Below are 20,506 nucleotides of genomic sequence, written 5' to 3'. Positions count from 1 at the left end.
GTTTGTGGGCTGCATAGATTACACTCAGTCAGCTTTGGCCAGTCTGCCTTTTCCTCATTATTTCTGTGATCAGCGAGGGAGCCATTTCCTGGGTTCACAAGGCACTTAATGTTTTGCTTGTCCCGAGACTTGTGCTGCTAAGGCAACCGTTCATCATAAGTGCCTCTTTTATTGGCCATTCAGTAATAACTCCTGGATAAGTCTAGGTGCTGTCCAAACAGTTTTGTCATGCTCCTGGTTGATTACAATGCATGCTTGTGATCTACAAAGGACAAAATCACACTGCAAGGAGCTGATTCAACCTCTAAATACACTTTAACAATCACACTCAGATGTTGAGTCATACCACCCCTTGACATGCATTTACCCTGGAGCAAATGACAAAATGGAACAAAAGTGCTCTTTTTCTCCTAAAATTTCCAATAAATCTGGAACAAAAGTAACTTAAAAAAAAAAAAAAAAAATTATCAGTGACATGGTTTGCTTGGGGACACAGAATATTAGATTATACTCTCTTATAGGGGGGGGACAGCACACCGTGCCTGATATTCTGTGGGAGGAATAATTTGCTTTAAATAAAGATTCCTCTGATGTCATATTAAACCTAACATAACTGGCCCTGGTAGAAGTAGATGACAGCACAAAAAGTAGAAGTGAACAAAGGTTTTAGTATGGCTTTGTTTGTACTATGAATTAATCTGAGATTTGCTTATAGTGATTTTTAGATCAAACAAATCTGCTCATGGGTAGGGGCTGCACATGCTACATCTTAGGCATGAGAAATGGAGTGGGTGAAGAGGAACTGTGGCTAATTCTGCAAAAGCTGCAGTGTTGAATATTGTGTAAATGCTAGTGAGTAGAGGGTGATTTCTGCTGGATTTGAGGCAAACGCATGGATGGACCATTGTGAGATGTCTTTTTGTGGGGGGGGTAGGCAAGAAATTTGGCGGTATAAAGCGTGCCAGTGTGTATAGGCCAGCACACTTTGGAATGCTGGTTTGTCAACTCCAGGGAAACACCAGAAGGAGGCTTTTAAAAAGGGAATTACACAAGCAGGGATTATGCTGCTGTGCATAATGGAAAGTGACCTCGCTTTGCTTCTCCCTCGCATGCCAATGGTGGAACAATGCAGCAGAGAGGGGAGCGCAGGCACGAGCACCTGCACAGAGCACTCTCCACACTGTGCAGTGCAAACACGCCTGACCTCTTTATGTATTCATTCACATTTTGTTCTGCTTCAGATTTGCTGCCTCTCTGTTACTCAAACTTCCCTTCTGTTCTACTTGTGGCTTTCATGGAGTAGCTTCTTATTTTATTAAACCTGAGGGTAGAAAGGACATTTCACTGGGTCTTAAGACACATAGTCACAGCATCAAAGGTAGCTCTGTTCTGTCGTTCCAGATCCATACCTCACTTTGAGGAAGTTGTTTACCTATTTCTTCTTTACACAGCTGAATGCATACGTTTCACAGCAGTGTCCCCTTTTAGGTTATTGAACCAGGAGTCTTGAACACCAACTTGGCCTCTTTCAACAACCTCTCTACTCACTCTCATACAGAGTCACAATTACTAAAGGCTGAAGGGAATTCATGCTAAAAGTAGCAGTGTGATAGGAATAGTATGCGAGAGTGTTCACGCAGATGAAATTGTCTTTAAGTGCTTCCATGACCATGTGATGGAAGTTGCTGTACATGTGAGGTTTTGAGCATGTGAAAGTATTGACCTAACAGGATAATCGTGTGTATCTAAGCCCCTTGCTCTTTTCAGAACTTATCTTTTCTGTGTGACTTGGAAATTTTCCCAGTAAGGCAACTTGTGACGTTGTCATGTTTACAAGAAGCTAATGTCAGTCACAATTGAGTCATGCTGCTCACTAATGTCTGCAGGAGCAAGCTAATTATCTAATGGACTAATGACCCAGAGGAATCCCACTCCTCCGAAGAGTCTCTTGACTACTGTACTGGAGTGTCACTGTATTCTGTTAATGACCTGGCTTGTCTGTGGGTCGGTGCGCGGGCTGTGACAGAAGGTAGCACCAGGCACTCTGCCAAAATATCTTGCAAACATCATATTTCTATTTGGCTATTTATGTTTTCTCTATGGAATGACCTATTTCAAGATTTGGAAGAAACTGAATTATAAAACCATATTTGAATGGCTCCATCTCACTCTGTGTATCTAGAAATAGTTTTTTCTGCCCATGTCACCACAGTGAGTGAAGACTGGCCTGCTCTGTGCACTGTCCTGCTAGTCCCATCTCTGGGACAACAGACGGCACCAGATACTGAGCTCCATTATGTAACGGCACCATAATATCTGGAATATTACCAGATTATGGAATAATTACACAAATGTATAGAATTGCTGGCATGCTCTGGCTTTAATGCGTCAACAAATCAAGGTTATCCGAGGTTTATGTTATATACTGTAGGAAGTGATGTGTAAAGGCAATATGAGACTTGAGAATTTTGAATTTATTCAGTTTCTAAGGAAGTATACACTTGTTTATTGTACATATATGGAATAAAAGCAGATTGTCCAGTTATTACTTCAATCATCTGAGTGAACTGGGCTGAACTTGAGTAATATTATGGGGCAGACTTTTTTTTTTTTTTACACGTTTAACCTGTTAGTTTTGGTTAATGAGGTCATTATGACAGTGCAGAGTTAAAACGATATGTAAGATCAACTTGTTACATATGAAAAACTTACCACTCTAAAACTTGCTCCAGTCTAGGTAGTGAAGCTGGTTTGAGAACATGTACAGCTGAACCAAAGCTGCGTTTACCGGCTTGTCAGAACCCTGCCTACTTTGCTTCTGATTGGCTAGTAGTAGTAGTAGCTACTGCACATGCACAACTCTAAACAAAAATCTAATTGAAGTGAAATGCTTCACTCTGGTACAACTCATAAATAAAATTATGAATCTGAAAATGACAGGACATAACATGACCACTTTTAAAAAAAAAAAAAAGCTGTGATGGCAGCACTGTCTCTAAAATCTTCCCAACACTTTATGGGAAGATTCTGAGCGGACTTGTAATTACTTCTTGGGTTGAAAAGATGAGGAGGGGGGAGACGGATGAACAAAAGGGTTGCCAGTAATTTCTTGCATAAGCGGAACAATCAGGTGTCCAAACAGAGAATCCAAGATTTATTTATAGATTTGTTGCTTAGCTTCTGAAGAGGACTTTTTATTTATTTTTTTGCCTCCTGCCTGCAACACCAGACCAAACGTCCCTCACTCACGTTCTCCCTCATTGCCAGATTTTTATTCTGAAAGCAGCTATCTTAGTGACCTAAATGCCATATTGCATGATAAATTTGTGCTGCAACTCAACGTGATGATGATGAAAATCAGTGATGTACTCTAAAGTGCATAGACTCTAGAGTGCCAAGAGACACATCTGAAGTATTCAAGAGATGTTTATTTAAAATGGTGAACAGCAAGCAAACTCTTAAGAGCTGAAACAAGTGATTAATCCATTCGCTGATCGCTGAATCAGTTCAAAGCTGAAGTCATTTGTTGTTGCAAAAATGCCAAAGTCAGTAGTTCCTGCTTCTAACCTGTGAAGATTTGCTGCTTTTCTTTGTATAATAAACTGAATATGTGTGGGCCGCAAGTAAAACAAGCTATTTATGGATGGCACCTTAGGCTTTATGAAAAGTGTGAAGGGCAATCAATCAATTAATCAGAATATAATCAGGAGATGAAATCGCTAAAAATAGTTAGTTGCAGCTTGATTTTTGCTTGATAAATTATTAATGGTTTGAAAGTAAAGATTTTTCTGTCAACTAATTTCTGCAATAAATCACAATGCATCATAACGCTGTGCTTTCTCCAATTTATTCAATTTCTGTAAAAATGACACTTCAATGACAAAGTCAATCGAGCAACATGTTATTTATGATTCTATTTGAGGCATCACATAAGCAATCTGTCTGTCGCCATGCTTCTGTGTGTAAGTCCTGTCCTTGTGTGGGGAAACGGCTGTGGAGGCATGTTCGTGTCTGCTTTAACCTCTAAAGTAAGGAGACACAGACGAACCCTGTAGAAGCTGTCTACAGTTTACAGGAACTGGGAGGTGACCCCTGCCTGCCTGTCATTTCTCTGCTTTTCCCAGCGCTGGCGCCCTTTACACACCTTTTTAATGTGATGACCCATTTTTAGCACACTCAACCAGACCTGATTGTATACAGTGGCATGGGGCTGAACAAGACTAACTATAGAACACGGATGGCAAAGGCATTTAATTATTGATTAATGGCAGACCTGCAGGTTTGGTAGCTGAACATGGAGGAAGGAGGTGAAAAGACTCAGACAGCAGGGAATTCAAATCTGATACTTTACCCATGGTTTTCAGTTAACAGGTAACCCTAACCCTTTAACAGCTAGAATAATATATGGGTGTGGGGCTATTTATCCATGAGGTATCAGTAGGAGTTTAGCCTTGGCATCAATTTGTTTTCAGTCACCTCTGAGTTGCACATCTGACAAATCCTGTAACTGATTGCATCTTTCTGTGGCCGTTGGCTTTCGGACGCGTTTCATTCAGCACATATAAACCTGTCAGAAATTAAATGAGCTAAAGTGGCCTGCCACAGTCAATCTTGCTATTAGATTCCAATGTCATCCAGGTATTCTCCCAGTTATTTCATTTTAATGTCATAATCTACATTACTCATGCATTCAATTTTTTTTTTTTCCATTCTATACTCTAATCAGTTGCACTTATTGTGCCAAATTTTCTACAACTCATTTGACAGACACCAGCTTTTATGTCAAGTCCTGTCCCCTACCTTATTGGCCTTATTTTCACATTTTGGTGTCAAAATAACTAGTAGGTACAAAAATCTTTTAAAGCTGGGCAGTAATTGGCTTCAGCCAGCAGTCTCGAACCAGCTGCAATAGCTGCAACGGATTCCTTCAGAGCCTGTTAACCAGAAACAGAAGTCTCACTCAAGGACAATTCTCACACAGTTGTTGCAGAAAGACGCTGGTAGAAACGTGAGTCAGAGTTTTGGAGCGAGGACATTGTTGTGTGCATAGAGGAAGTGGTAGCAAGACCTAATTTACAAACATTACAACACAATAAACTCTTCTCTCCACATCTGACTCCCTTTTCCACTGTTGTCTTCCTGCAACAATATGCCTCTTGAGATTTCACAGCAAGAATAGTCCTTAAGCTTCTGAAGGCATGTTACTGGGTTTTACCTTTCCATGATGATGTCGGAGACCTGGTCTGAGCCTTTCGTGACAAACACATAATTTTGATGGACAATTTCCCCACAAAAATACTTTGCATCAGGTTTACTATCCAGTTCTAGTTACTGCATGGATTCCAAAACTTTTTGTACCTACTAGTCATTTCAACACCAAAATATGTGAAAATGGGGCTGAGGTTTAAAAATACTGAAATTACCCTTTAACAAACTGTGACGGAAAGGCAAGAGCAGTCACCCCACCCGGATTTGAACCCCTGCCTACAGGAAACCAAACATGCAACGCCAAAGAGCCAGGCTCGTTGGTATGGCAGTCACAGTGCATACTCAACCATAGTGACGGTGGTCTGTCACACCAACCCAAACCAACGGAGGCAATGAGTACTACCAAATCAGAGGCAGAGTTGTCGAATTTGATACGGAGAATGAACGCCAGACAGAGCGCTGCAGTGTTGCACTTGAGACACCAAAACACCAACAAATCATGTTCTGATCAATCTGTGTTCCACTGTCAGAAATGGCACTGTAGTTTCTTTGTGTCGTGGCTCAGCTGCAAAGATGACGTGTTATGACATATGGAGAGACAAAATGCACTACATTTCCATATATGCGATGTAATTGAGTGAAACTGAGGAGGCATGCAGTCGATAAGTGGGCTTGGACTACATACTGTGCAGTATTCGCTTTGTCTGTGCAGTGTTCCAAATGCTGCGCTGATTCAGTCATGTGTTCACACCATCGAATGTCACAAACGGGCATTAGTGAGGTTGGGACAGATGCAGTGAGAAGTCTCAGGTGAGCACTGTTCCACTTCATGAGTCCATATGTGACAAGGGCTCAAATCTCATGTTTGTTTTTTTTTTTGTTGTGTGAACAGTATTGTACAGCTGATATACTCAACATGAAGGTTGAGTCTTTTTCAGCTAGACATAAATGGCCAAAAGATGCTACAACTCCAACACAGAAGCTTCAAAATTACTCTGACCATATAAACTCCTAATACAGCTGAAACTACAAAACCCTTATAACTGTAAAAACTCATGCTAAAATCTTTCTTTGTAAGCATATTAGCAATGCATGCAAAGCACTTCCATGCCTAAAATATAGCCTCACAGGACTGCTAATATGACTGTATACTCTTAGTCTTGTGTTTAGTGTTTTTTTCCTTAGCATTATACTGCAGGCAGAATAACTGTAGTTTAGCATATTTCTTATACAAGTTACAGCTATCTCTAGTTATGTTGCAGGTTTGTTACAAGGGGACACAAGATGTGAGCCTGAGGCTCGGGTCCAACAGTAACAGGTCACACAGAGGCTGTTCGCCACAGATGCTGTGTCCCATTGGGAAGACGGCCTGGTTCTGTCTCCAGCCAGGTATACCGTGGAGCGGTTGTGCTCCCAGAGATCTGAGCCATATGGCGGGACCATGATCACACTGTGTTTCAGCTGGAGCTATGGATGATGAGAAGGAGATTTCTTTCTGCCTTGTTGCTTTAATTCTGTATGACTTCAGGCTCTTAATATAGCCCAAGTTTTTACATCAGTTTTTTTGTTCTTCCATGAATAGGTATGAAGTCATTGGTGTGACATACTGAAGATGATTTTCATAACGTGTTTATAGCCTTTTCAGTGTTTTTAAAAAAAATTTTTATTCAAAGTACTTGATATTGTTCCAGCTTTATTTACGGGGGGGGTGATTATAGGCTTTTAAATTTGAGTTTGACTCACTGTGATTTGTTTTTAGGTATACAAGACATTTTTGCTGTATTACATAATCCAGTGAAAAGAGGTACCAAAACCGAACTAATTCATTGTAGGGCTCCACTGAGACAGAGGCCCATCATGATGTCTCAGTCCTTTCAGGGTGGGCTGGGGACATGTTACCTTGCTGTTATGCTGCTGATGTGTAGTGACTGTTACATTTCCTTTCTCCTCAGCAATACACGAGTTCCCCGATGACCTTTTTACCAACCCAGAACGAAAGTCTGGGGCCGTTCTGCTGCACATCGTAGCGGTAAGAGAACTCCTCACTCTCTTTTTAACCTGCTGCACCTGCGACTCATCACATAGGTCCCATGTCTACACTCTCTCAGTGGAGATCACCTGGTTGCAGGCAGATTTAGAAGCTTTTCACATGGCAGCCTAACTATCTTCTATGCTTTAAAAGCTATAAACACACAATGTGGGGTGATGGTAGCGTGTTTTTTTTTTTTTTTTTTTTTTTTTTGCCAGATTGTCAGAGGAGCTTATTAATACTCAAGTGATTACACACATTAAAATCAGCATATACCCATTTTTGTGCAAAAAGAATCAATATAGATGTAAACATATGTTTACTCAGGAAGACTTATCGGGGAAAGAAAAAAAAATGGGTAGATCAGTTTGCACTAGAGACAAACCAGTGGTTGTGCAAAAGCATCTCTTGTAATGCATATCTGTGGTGAGGAAGGCCCTGGGATATGGCTGAAAGCCCTGGGAATAATAGGGTTTTTGATATAGTAAACAAAAAAGGCCTACTAGCAAATCAGCACAAGATGCTCCACTAGATCAAAATCAGCCATCAAAGATGATGTAATTTTATATAATTGCGGATAGATCAGCCTTACAGCCTTTTGAATGCATTTAAATGCACATTGGCAGAGAAACACGTCATTTCCTTTTTACAGCTCTGAGAGTCAAAGTGATGTCTCAAAGGGGAGCTTCAACGTGTGTGTGTGTGTGTGTGTGTGTGTGTGTGAAAGCTTTATAAATATGGTATTAGAAAATATTTAGTCATAGTTTAAATTTATGCATTAGAAAAATGCTGAGGCTTGATAAATACAGGCCCGGGTCAGGAGGTAAAGACAGGAAAATGTCCATTATTTATATTGTATGAGCTGCTTCTCCACATGAAAAACCATTATTGCCTACATTCAGTCATGCTAAGCTCCGCTGACTTGACATAAAGACATAAGCCACCTGTGGATGGGGTTATTCAGTATTGTTCAGCTTGATGTATTGCGCTTCATGCTGGATTTAACTGGCTGTAAAACGTTTCTTTTTGATATATGCAACCCATGCCTGCAGCCAGGATTTTCGAAATACTGAGGTCTTATAATGTATTGTTGGATTCAAGAATAGGTTCACAAAGTCTGTCTCAAAGTTAGTCTTTTAGTCAAAAACTGACTCCTTTTGTTACTATGGCTGCAGCTCAGCAAAGGAACACAGGGAATGGTAAACTAAAAATATGAACTTTGGGAGATACCCACTAACTCAGACTCCTGGAGCCTCATATTAGCTTTTAAAGACTCAACAAGTTTGCTGACATGATGAATGAGAGCCAGTATGAGCAGAAGTGTAAGAACTGTAGTACTTTACCCTCACGGCATGGTTAAACACTTCTTACAGCAGAGATACCTGTCTAGGATACTTCCTGCATTGACATCAGGACGTCATACCGTGCTGTATTTTTTTTTTTATTCCGAAACCCTAATGAAAGTTGAAATAAGCCACCATTAACTGCAACACCAACACTGAACAACCTTATGATCACTATTTGGTTTTGTGCTTTACCCAACATTTATTTCACCTGTAAGGTCAGACAGTTCTTCTTAGTGACACCCAGAAATCTTCATGACCAGGATTTGATGCGTATTCTTTCAAATAGGACCAAAATTGAGATTTGAGCTGCAATCCAGTATACTACTCTCCCCAGCTTTGTTCTACACTGAAATATGACTTTATAGTGTCCTGTCTTCACTGCTGAGAAAAGGATAAAAATTAAATGGGGGAGGTGTCTGATCATACTGCAGTCCTGCACTGCCCCCTGTGGATAGCATAGAGCAGAGCACAGCTGCTGGGACTGCCAGGCCATGATCATGATGATGTCACACCTGATCTATAATTTATAGATCTCCTCAGCTACTGAAATAGGTTGCCTCCCATATCCACCCTCCTCTCTCACAGTGGTGGGAGTATGCACATTTTATTTTATTTTTTTCAAAATTGTAAGGAAAAATGACTTGTCACTGAATTGATATTTGTATTTAAATTGGGTGCTGTGCTTTGAGATTCCCCTTCACCCTTCCTTTAGCAGGAGACTGTCTTGCTCTGCCAAGGCTCTATTAACTCTGCTAATTTCTGATTAAACATGTATCTATACAGGGATACACACACTCTTGTACTCTCACTCTCTTGCCCATGTCTGACACAAACACTTACTCTTACACTCACACACAAATTTAACTCTGCTGGTTCTGTCTCTAGGCACTCTACATGTTTCTGGCTCTCGCCATAACATGTGACGAATATTTTGTGACATCGCTGGAGAAGATCTGTGAGGTACTTGGGAGTTGTACACCTTCATCTTTCAGTATTGCAGTCACACAATGCTGGTTGGTCTGTGTAAACCAGCCATTTCTTTTTGTATTTCTACAGAAACTTGATCTAAGTGAAGATGTTGCAGGAGCCACCTTCATGGCAGCTGGCAGTTCTGCACCAGAGCTGTTTGCATCTATCATTGGTACACACACACACACACACACACACACACCCAAAAGCAAGTCTTAACCCTCAAAAAGCAGCCTCTTTTTCTGTCCCTACAGTGACACAAGTCCCCATGAGTTATTGTGCATTCATGTTAAAGTCCTCACCGTGACATACACGTTTCCATCACTTCAGAGACTATTATATTGACTTACATTCAGTTCCTGGAGACTTACCCTAACAATTACTTACCTAAACTTAACCCAGAGGAGTGTTTTTATCTGTTTTTGTTTTAATTTTACCTGTGCCAGTGCACCTACACCCTCAGGCTGTAGACCACATTCGTTTAAACCTAACCATACCCTAACCTTAAGTCAAATCTTCACCCTAAATTTAATGTTTTTCATTGAGGACTTGCATTTTCCCGCAATGTGACAGTGTCAAAAACACACACACACACACACACTGTGCATACACTTAGACGTTCCCAGATGGTTGGTGTCATTGCTGGTTATGAATGGATGCCTCCCTGTGTGCAGGTGTCTTCATCACCCACGGTGATGTGGGGGTTGGGACCATCGTTGGCTCAGCTGTCTTCAACATCCTTTGTATCATTGGTGTCTGCGGGATCTTTGCTGGGCAGGTGTGTGTGTGTGTGTGTGTGTGTGTGTGTGTGTGTTTATGTTTTGTGTGTGAGTTGGAGGAAGTGATTTCCTGCTGCAGCGGCATCATTCTGTTTATTTATAGACTGCAGAGCAGCACATGTGTGGCAGAAGTTTTTTGCTGGGGGGAAACAAAACCATCTGCTTCAGTTAAGAGTTCTCAGAACTGGTTTTAGTGGAAATGGGGAAACTCTGTAGGCATAAATGGATCATAAATCTGTTTCTTCTCTAAGCTCTTTCTGTTAAGTAAAATGTGCATATTAAGTACGTCTGATACCAAAAGTTTTTCATAGAACTACACATAAATGCAAAAAAGATGACTTTTCCCTGTGAAATCTTAGGTGGTGATTTTGACCTGGTGGGCAGTTTTCAGGGATTCCTTCTACTACACCCTGTCTGTTTTGGCTTTGATTGCAGTAAGTTGGACAAGTTCACCGCAAGCATTTTATTAATGAACACCAGCTGTGACTTTCTTCTTTGAATTGTGTTTATTCTAATCTAAGAACTGTATTCCCTTCATTTTTCAGTTCATCTACGATGAGAAAATTGTTTGGTAAGTTAACTTACTCATCCAGTTAAAGCTGTAAATGTGTCCATTTTTTGAAGTGAGACTATATTTTTGTGTCCGATTTGATTGAAAAGCTAAATTTATAAGCAGTAAAACTCACGACTGCTCAATTGAACAAATGCTCAATGCTTTTGCTTTTACAGCCTTATTTGATTTAGTATGACTATTAGCTTATTGTGGCTAACTTTAGCAAACTTTAGATAAACTAGTGCAGTGCCCATTCACAGTGGCCGACGTGACACTTCCCCGCGCTTTAGGTTTCACCTACAGCAGTTGCCCGTGAACCAAATAAATACTTTGATAGCAGCTGGTGGCTGAAATAGATCTGTCATGACAGCAACAGCCACTCGCATAATCGCTTTCCCTTAAAGAGGTGGTATTATGCTTAATCAGGGGTTGTACCTGAACAGGTTTACATGGTTTAATTTTCAAAAAACACCATATTTTCCTCATACTGCACATTGCTGCAGCTCCTCTTTTCGCCCTATGTGTTGTACGCTCCGCTCTTGAGCTACAGAGTGATGCATCCTACTTGTACAAAATCTTTGTTTGGAGTTACACATTCGCAGATCCCAGGTAAGGACTACTAGCCAATCAGAAGCAGAGAAGGGCTGATCGTAAGAAACAAGGTAGTGTGATCCAAATCAAAGTCGCTTCAGACTGCGACTGTAAGCAGATGGTATAAGTTATTACCAGTCCACAACCACACAACATCATTGTTCCACATCTTACCTTCAGGACTGAACGTTGAACTGTTGCCGGTGTTCTGACGATCTATGCTGCCTTGCCGAAAAATGCTACCATAGCGCAAATCGACAGACTCGACTCTACTCGGCCCTGCTCTGTTTTCCATTGTAGATAGTACCCAGAGATGGTACGTAACGTTAGCTTGTCATAGCGATGATGATGCAGTGAATAGTGTAGATTCTCTGACCAATCAGCAGTCTCAACAGTCTGTCGTGTTTTCACGTTACATTTTAGTATCCCTCAGCTCACTTGGAACCTCAACCGAGGTGAGGTGATCCAAAAAAAAAGTACCTGGAAGCAGGTACAGGTGCAACATTTCTACAGTGGAAAACCAAACAAAGGCGAGTCGAGCCAAAGGGCCTCCGCGGAGACTAGCTTGGTTTGAGGGCGTGCCTGACCCACTAGCTGCTTGGCAAGCTTTATGACGTGTTTTCATTGTGATGTCACAAGTAAAGGAAGTGAAGGACTACAAACGAGTTTGTAACGTTTTTCAAGCAGGTCAGAGCAGAGCTTTCTGTGGGAGATGGGAACTCCCTTTGGGCTGAACTTTGGGCTTTTTCACTTTGCAAACCTGTTACATGCACAAAAAAGAGAAATAACTCAAAGGAGAGGGGAAAAGCCAAAAAGTATACCACCTCTTTAAGTGATTGTGCCTTCAAAATAAAAGCGCAAGAGTTTTTTTGCAGCAATGCTTTATTTTGAGTTGAATTGAGAGCTTTTAATCTGAAAAGTTCTGAAAGACATTCAAAACAGTATGTGATTTGCTTAACACGCCATTAGGTTACATGAGATTGGATTCCCCTGAATGAGAAGTGCAGGAATTTCTTTTGCCTGAAGATGCTGGGGAAATGAAAATAATAAGCATCCATAGTTGTCTGTGAAGATTCTCAGTCATCCAGGTCATAGTTATCCAACGAAGGTTACGAAGAAGTCAAGGGCAACTGGACTTGGTTGAAGATTCTACAAGACGTTTCGTTCCTCATCCAAAGGACTTCTTCAGTTGAACTGAAGTCCTTTGGATGTTGAGAACTGAAGAAGTCCTTTGGATGAGGAACGAAACGTCTTGTAGAATCTTCAACCAAGTCCAGTTGCCCTTGACTTCTTCGTAACCTTCTTTGGATAAGCGTCCATAGTTTGCTGGATGTGGACAAATTGCCGGGACGCACATACTCGAGCACATGCTTTACTGCGACACTGCATTCCCTTGTATCGGCAGCAACAAACCAGCCACGTTTGAAGTCGATTGGATGAACGGTTCCTATAAAAATACAGACACACACTGAGATTCCTTTCTTTATTAGAGATTGCTGTAACTATCATTACTGTTTAAGTTGCTGGTTTTACTACTCTACACCACTTGTGCTACTGTTGCGCTACAAATTATTATCCTGAAATTGTTTCTTATCTAACTTAACTGATTTCAGTCTCCTGACTACCCAATAGTGGTTTCAGCAGGAAGATAAGACCTGGAAATGTTCATAAGCTAAATGTTTCTGGATATTCTATGTATTATGGTATGTGATAACCTGAATTTATCTTCATTTCATCTCTCATCTTGTATTTTTCCTCTTTCAGGTGGGAGAGTTTAGTGCTGGTGGTCATGTATGCTGGATACATCCTTGTCATGAAGTAAGTTCTGCACATTTGGGGGGAATGCTTAACTCCTGCACACTAATTAATACCTGTGGGCTGAGTATGACCAACTGTGCACTCAGTAGTTTCAGATGAGAGATGAGTGGGTTTCCAGTTGGAGGGGAAGGGTGTCTCAATCATGTCGACTACCCAGATGTTGGCTGCAGATTCAGCTCAGGAGGCTTCTAGTGGAAAGATCACTCCCCTTATGAATTATGTACAATTATGATGCAGTTTCACACTGTTAGGACAAACTTCTCAGTTGTGGATCTTTGACAATCATACAAGATATTAAAATTGAAATTAATTTAAAATAATTGATACGTAGATTATTATATATTTTTTAAATGCTACATGTAGAATCGTCCAGTTGACCATTTCTGGCATTAAGTGATTTAATTTCAACAGATGAGATAAAAATCCTTATTTCAATGTATATCTTAATAGAACTGTTGTCAAATGAAACATACTTGAATCTATTATATTTTAGCCTTTCTTTTGAGATTATTAGGAAAGGTTCAGTAGGGTGTCTTTTAGTGCTCAGTTGTCTGGGGTATGTATTGTAACACCTTTGGGTTACAATCTGGCCCAGGAATCTCGTCTCTTTTACTGAATCTGTTGAATTTCAGCTTGTATGAGGAAGTTGTTTGCTTAAAATTCAGACTCCATCTACTGTATTACGCCATTTTTCTGTCTTTATAGTCCAAAGTGCATAATGCCAACCACTACGTCCTGCGCCGCTGTCTCTGTCCAGCTGGGTAATCTGTGTTACACTCAGCAGCAGCTTGCTCTCTCCCTGCCATAAGAGTTTAATCTTTGTCCCTCTGCAGTGGCTAAGAGCACAGGCTTAACCGGATCACTCCTCTCCTTTCTCATTTGGAGGAAAGAAGTGCTTACTGTAGGATATGCTGTCATGTTTCCCCTCTCCCAAAATATCCACTGACATTTTGGGCTGTTCAAAATTGAGTAGAGTGGGTTTTATATAGCACTATCGGTGCTCTGAGGTGCCCTTCTAGGGCTCGGCTGGGAGTTTTTTTCCTCCTCCTGAAATAGCACACATGCTGTTGCCGATTTGGAACGTAAATAAAAATAACTTATTATCCCCAGTAATGTTTTTGAATCTCAAATCATGAGCATTTGTTGTCGGACTTAAGTCATGATTGGCTTCTGGGGACATTTCTTTGACTTTTTCTTTCCTTTTCTATTTTAATTTAGAACAGGATATTTTTGGCCATATTTTTTGTATTGTGTAAGTTGATGCTAGTTTTCAGAAAGTAAGGCATATTAACTGTGAATTCATTCTAGAAAGGGTTGATTTTATTTTAGTATCTTTTGTGAGCCGATATCTGGCATTTTGACATAGCCTAATCGGCATCAGCCGATGCCTGCATTCACAAGGCCGTTAAACAAATGTCTTCAGGCACACATGCAGGCAGTCTTGTCAGTGTCGCTGCTGTGGTAACAATTTTAGTGCTGCCCTTGTGAGTTTTGGGAAGATGGTGGGGGGAAGTCACTTTAGAGCCCCATTGTTTCTTCTAAATGTTAACACGTTCTCCCATCCTAAATGACAGCAAATCTAATCTAAAACCATTACTGGCTAGTGTTAAATATATACTATTATAGTGTAGAGAATAATGCAGTTGAATGTCTCTTCTGACAAACTGTACCCCACTCTCCCTTAAACACCAGTTATGTTCTGAAATCTACAGCATAACAATGTATTTTTTCATGAATAAAAATCCATCTAAAATGACACATTACTGGCTAAGATAACCATGTACAGTATCTCTCAAAAGTAAGTACAACCCTCGCATATTTGTAAATATTTGATCATGTGACAACACTGATAAATGACACTGTTCTACAATGTAAAATTGTGAGTGTACAGCTTGTGTAACAGTGTAAATTTGTTGCCAACTCAAAATTACACATCACATAGCCACAACTATCAGTTGACCACTATTCTCTAATTTAATGATTATGTTACATCCATTTACTAGATTCAACACCAGCATGCAGAGATTTTTCATGGGGAAGGGATCAAAGAAGAATGTGGCCAATGGTAACGCTGCAGCCAGCAGTGAGATGGAGGACGGTAATACTAGTTATCTCTATGTTTGGGATGATGACCCATCATCGCCTTTACTCTCATCAGGTAAGGTTAATCAGACAGGCTGGGTACCCAAGACTACTCTCTGCCAGGAAATTAATCAGATGGTGTATGATAGAATAAGATTGGGGCTCCTGGGCTATGAAGTGGAAATGTATTTGACAATTTGATTCTCTGGAAGACCGTGGTGGTTTCCTTCTTTTAGACAGACTGTGGCTTTTAACTTTTGCTCATTTCTGCTGAACTAACTTGAATAGCTTCAGCTGCTACTGTATTCTGCTGAAATGTATCTTTATAGATATGTTAACTTTCTTCCTTGCTCACAGATGAAGGTAGATACCACACACTATGTAGGCTACGGTCAGTAGCCGGTTAGCCTAATTTAGCTGTTGCCTCCTTCTAGCCTGGCTTTTTTCAATTTTAACAAGTTGCTGTTTTTAAACTTCAATTTTTGTATGAATTAACCAGTGAATTAATTAGTGAACTGGTAGACAAATTTGTTTTCTTTTGTAGAGAGCGGGGGTGGCTGTTTCTCCCCGTTTCCTGTCTCGAAGCTATGCTTACCGGTTGCTGTATGTAGCGTTTTATATTTACCGTACGGACATGAGTGTGGTATGGCTCTTCTAAATTCTCAGCAAGAAAGAAAATGAACACATTAACCAAAAATGTTAAACTATTCCTTCAAATATGATTATGCAGACCAAGAAAACTTCAGTCCTTTGACCTCAGTGAATTGCACTACCTGAAGAGACTGTCTCGACTTCTCTTTTGCTTGTAATTTTAAAAGTTATAAATGTTCCTCCATTCATTTTCCCTGCCCGCAAAGTCCTTTTCTGGGTGATTTATCTGAGCAGACGGTGGGGGGGGGGGGCACAAAATCAAATGTTCTTATTCAAAATGGGAACAGCATAATGAATATATTCTTGAATCTTCCTTCGGTAATGCAATTTAATGTCAGGGGACTTTGTTGTCTTGGGTTCCAAACTTTTTAAAAACATCGGGGGGGAATCCATTTCTAAATAATATCTTTAATGTAATGTTTGGCTGATAGTTCATCATAGCCACAGTCCTCCACTTCTTCCTTTCCTGCCTTTGACCTTTCAGAAGTGTCTAATCAGTAACATTTAACCCCTCAGAGATTTAACCCTTCCCACTTTGGCTGCATTAGTGTCCACATTCCGCCTGTCTGTTTAGCCTTACTAAACTTACTCTTGCTTATTGTCAACAGTGTTGTGCTGCTGTGTGCCAATTCTTTCTGCTTGCATACTACTTTCCCTCTGCTGGTCTCTGGGGCGGAGACCCACTCACTCCTGAAGTGGTAATGAATTTCACAAGAGGAAATGTTTATGCCGGCTCTGTTTATACAGTTAATTTATGTGCATTCTTGCATGCATAATAAGTCAAATTAAGGCTGAGCTAAACTAATAAGTGTACTGTAGAACTTTTTTATTCCCCAAACACTGCATCTTATAGCTGAGCATAGAGCAAATGACGTGTTCTGGATGCCAATAAAACATTTAAAAATATGTATTATCAGAGTACAAATTGTCTAAAGTGTTTAATATGTCAGCCCACCTGCACAGCAGTTTGAGATTGTCGGACGCCAGAGGTTATGTCTGTCATGTCGCAGATTTTGAAATCAATCTTGGTGGACCCATAAATATTCACTACCGGTAGGCAAACTTCAAAGCTGCGCCAGGCAATTTGGGAGAGATATTTGAAGTTCAGTGCCCAGAAATCATGTGATGTCAGTAACGGCACACAACACACTCTTGTAAACCCAGCTGGTGTGTGATGTTTTATACCAAAGGGAGTCCAGGGGTGATTCCCTGAAGGTTTAACCCTCATCTTTTCCTCATGCCATGAAAATGGAGTAATATAAGAAATCATTTGAGACGGTTAATCTGCTACTTAATCAAAACCATAAGATTTTTTATTTTAGTGGTCCCACCATAACTGAATTTCACTCAAGCACAAAAGAACACTTCTAGCCAAGCACGGTATAGTGTGTGTGTGTGTGTGTGTGTGTGTGTGTGTAGTCTTAACATGTGTTCACAGGTGAGTCTTTTTCACATAGCCACTGTCCTGTAAAAACCATGTATCTCTAATTTTTTGATTTATGGATTGAGACATTTACATCTTAAAAACACCTTAGATTGTCTGAAAAGTGCATTGTCACAACAAACTCACTCATGAAAAGTTGATGTTTTTGGAGATGCATTGTTTTTATAGAACAGTGACAACTCAGTTGGCCCATGTGCAGCAAATTTGATTGAACACACTAGTTTGTTGAGTGAGTTTCCTCGTCACAAACATCAATTTCCAGGTCACATAGGAGAATATGAAGGAGTGGAGTGAAGGGAAGAATGATTTTCAGAGCCTGTACTTGTCTAGACGAAAAATTCACGTTTGTGTTTAGGGCCAGTTTTTGCTCTGAAGTTTTGATTTGTGTAGGCATTGAACGGTCCACACTGAGCCCACGCTGTGATTTAGGGTAATGGGTGTGGTGTATGTTGACATAAATTCTTGCCTGGTGCAGCTTTAACTCTGACATGGTGACAAAATGGCTCTGGTTTAGCGTCCATTAATATTCCTTAGTAACTTGGCCTGAGACAATGTAGCGCTATAGACTAAAAAGTGACGTTTATAGAACAGAGCATAACTCAATGACTATGCCCGTCTTAAAAATCAACCCTGTTTAGTGTAGTCTTAAGTTTATTAATTAGCAATTTATGTAAAAAGTTAACTTTCTCGCTGTCAGGACAGGATCAGTACATGACCTCGAATGAAACAAATAAAATATATAGAAATAAATGCGACTGTTCTATCTGATCTGGTACGTTGATGTGTTTAAATTATTTTTATTTTCCATATTTATTTGATATCCCTCCACCCCTCAGTCAAACCCAACAAGACTTATAGCCGTGGGTCGGTGGTGATGGTGGACGAGATCATTAACGCCAGCCCTTCAAAGTTCAGGTTTCCAGAAGCTGGCCTCCGTGTCATGGTCACCAGCCATTTTGGACCCAAGACCCGTCTGCGCATGGCCAGTCGCCTCATCATTACAGAGGTACAGCTGGGCGTTGTTGCTCCAATGACAGGATTTAGCTGCTGCTGCTCTGTTAAGAGTTTCCTTTGAGTGTATACTATTTTCAGTGGAGTGTCTGAAACTAATGTCAAGTACAAAGCTGACAATAACTAAACTCCAAGAAGTTCCATATCTCACTCACACAGTATACATGCATTTGTGTTTTTCATTCATGACTGCAGAAACAATATATAGAACACTTGGCGGTAGTGCAGCAGTCAACGTAGCAGCGTGTCTGCCCCTCTGCTCTTTGACTTAGTTTCTTTTTTCTGAAAGCGCCAGAAGTTGGTCCAAGCTGCGAATGGAGTGGAGACGCAAGTGATCGACGGGAAGGTTGAGATCGAGAATGGAAATGTGCCAGAGGACAAACCCACCGAGGCGGAGGAAAACGACACCATCTCACCGTTTCGTCTTCCAAGTTTGTGATTTGTGCATTTACTTGGTGAACGTGTAATTTGGCATACATTGATGGATACTTTTTAAGGAGTAAAAGTGACACGTCTTTGACATTTCAGATATTTATAAATCAATTGTTGGCTACATTCTCCTGTATTACTTAAGGACTTGAAATAAGCAACACATAGCTTTCAGTTATTGATGTCCTCGCTCAAATAAGTCAGTGGCTCAATATAAAATAAATAAAATGTACGGGAAGTGCACATGTTGTTGGCACTTTTAATAGACAGAGAACATGTCTGCCTGAGAGTGGCATTAGTGATCCAGTTGCTGGAAAGAATTGATTCACATCATTGGTGAGGGGAAACCATGTTTTATTATACTTTCTTTTTTACGTAAAGACTTGTGGGAAATGTGGTCTGCATAGCGCTGCTGACATGAGAAAGAGGCTACAGGTCATCTTGGATCACATTTGTTGACAGTAATTCAATAAAACCTGTGGCACATTTTAAGAAAACTGCATTTAGTACTTCAACAATTTTTCCACTTTACTTAAAATAAGCAAACTGTAAATGTGTCTTGATCAATGTCTGTTGGCCACCTCTGGTCAACATTCTCCTGCACTAATGTGTATTTCTGCTGCAGGGAATTGGGGGAGCAAGGTGAAGTGGCTGCTTTCGTGGCCTCTGCTCCTGTTGCTGTACTTAACCATCCCGAACTGTGCCAAGCCTCGCTGGGAGAAATTCTTCATGCTCTCCTTCATCCTGTCCACTGTCTGGATTGCTGTCTTCTCCTACTTCATGGTTTGGATGGTGAGTGCAGAGTTTACGTGGAGTGCAAAAACTCTGAGTCATTTACCAGGACAACTTTAAGTTTTTAGTTGAGTCTAGTCAACATAAAATTAATTATGTATATAATTGGCATTTGTGCTTGAAAAATTACTTGAATTATTAATCAGTCTGTTTCCAGCTTATCAAAAATGAAGATTTGTGGTTTGGCTTTTTATATAACTGTAAATTGAATATCTTTGAGTTTTGAAGTGTTTGTTACACAAAACAAGCAATTTTTCTTCATCAAGCTCTCTAGATAATTGTGGGGGCATTATTTTCTGGCACTGGATCTTAAGTCACTAAGTGTCTTTTGCCCACACTATGCATGTACTGTAGGTGCACATCCCTGCTGCAATGTAAATACAAACTTCAATAAGGCCAACTCCTGTATGCATCCTTTACTGAAGTTTTCACCTGAAGCAGTTGTGAAACTGTGAAAACAATAAATTTAATGCTAGTGATTAGACATTGAAAAAATTACTGTAAAATAACTGGTACAGTAACATGGAAGCTGTATTTACAAAAATATAGACTTGCTATCAAATTTGTCACATTGTTGTCCCTCATGCCACCAAACTATCACCAGTAAAACAAGTATTTAAGTCCTGTATAGGTTGTACGTAACAGTAATTAATCTAGTAAACAAATGGTTCACAAGAGTAAAAGTAAAGGGTAATATACATAAGCTGCATTAGCAACACAGCCTCAGACAGCTAACACAGTGGTTAACCTGGTTAGCAGTAAAGTGATTGCAGAATAACTAAATCATAAAAGGGATATAATAAA

General features: G+C 40.2%; 1 protein-coding gene across 3 annotated transcripts in view; it reads left to right on the top strand.

Annotated features, from left to right (window-relative positions):
- slc24a4b (solute carrier family 24 member 4b) overlaps nt 1–20,506 on the top strand; it is a 36,758-nt gene that overhangs the window by 9,141 nt on the left and 7,111 nt on the right. For 2 of the 3 annotated variants that reach the window (XM_038726983.1, XM_038726985.1), the window contains exons 3-13: nt 7,161–7,237; nt 9,469–9,543; nt 9,640–9,724; nt 10,227–10,330; nt 10,691–10,765; nt 10,877–10,902; nt 13,240–13,293; nt 15,297–15,391; nt 18,307–18,476; nt 18,771–18,912; nt 19,536–19,702. In XM_038726983.1, coding sequence (XP_038582911.1) covers nt 7,161–7,237; nt 9,469–9,543; nt 9,640–9,724; nt 10,227–10,330; nt 10,691–10,765; nt 10,877–10,902; nt 13,240–13,293; nt 15,297–15,391; nt 18,307–18,476; nt 18,771–18,912; nt 19,536–19,702 — 1,070 coding nt within the window. The remainder of the gene's footprint in view (nt 1–7,160; nt 7,238–9,468; nt 9,544–9,639; nt 9,725–10,226; nt 10,331–10,690; nt 10,766–10,876; nt 10,903–13,239; nt 13,294–15,296; nt 15,392–18,306; nt 18,477–18,770; nt 18,913–19,535; nt 19,703–20,506) is intronic. The other variant, XM_038726984.1, reaches the window with a different exon arrangement.

The sequence above is a fragment of the Micropterus salmoides genome, unplaced genomic scaffold (assembly GCF_014851395.1).
Source record: "Micropterus salmoides isolate LMB-PRFRI ecotype aquatic unplaced genomic scaffold, ASM1485139v1 Ms_hic_scaffold_18, whole genome shotgun sequence".
NCBI lineage: Eukaryota > Metazoa > Chordata > Actinopteri > Centrarchiformes > Centrarchidae > Micropterus > Micropterus salmoides.
This window is presented reverse-complemented; position numbering and strand designations above follow the sequence as displayed.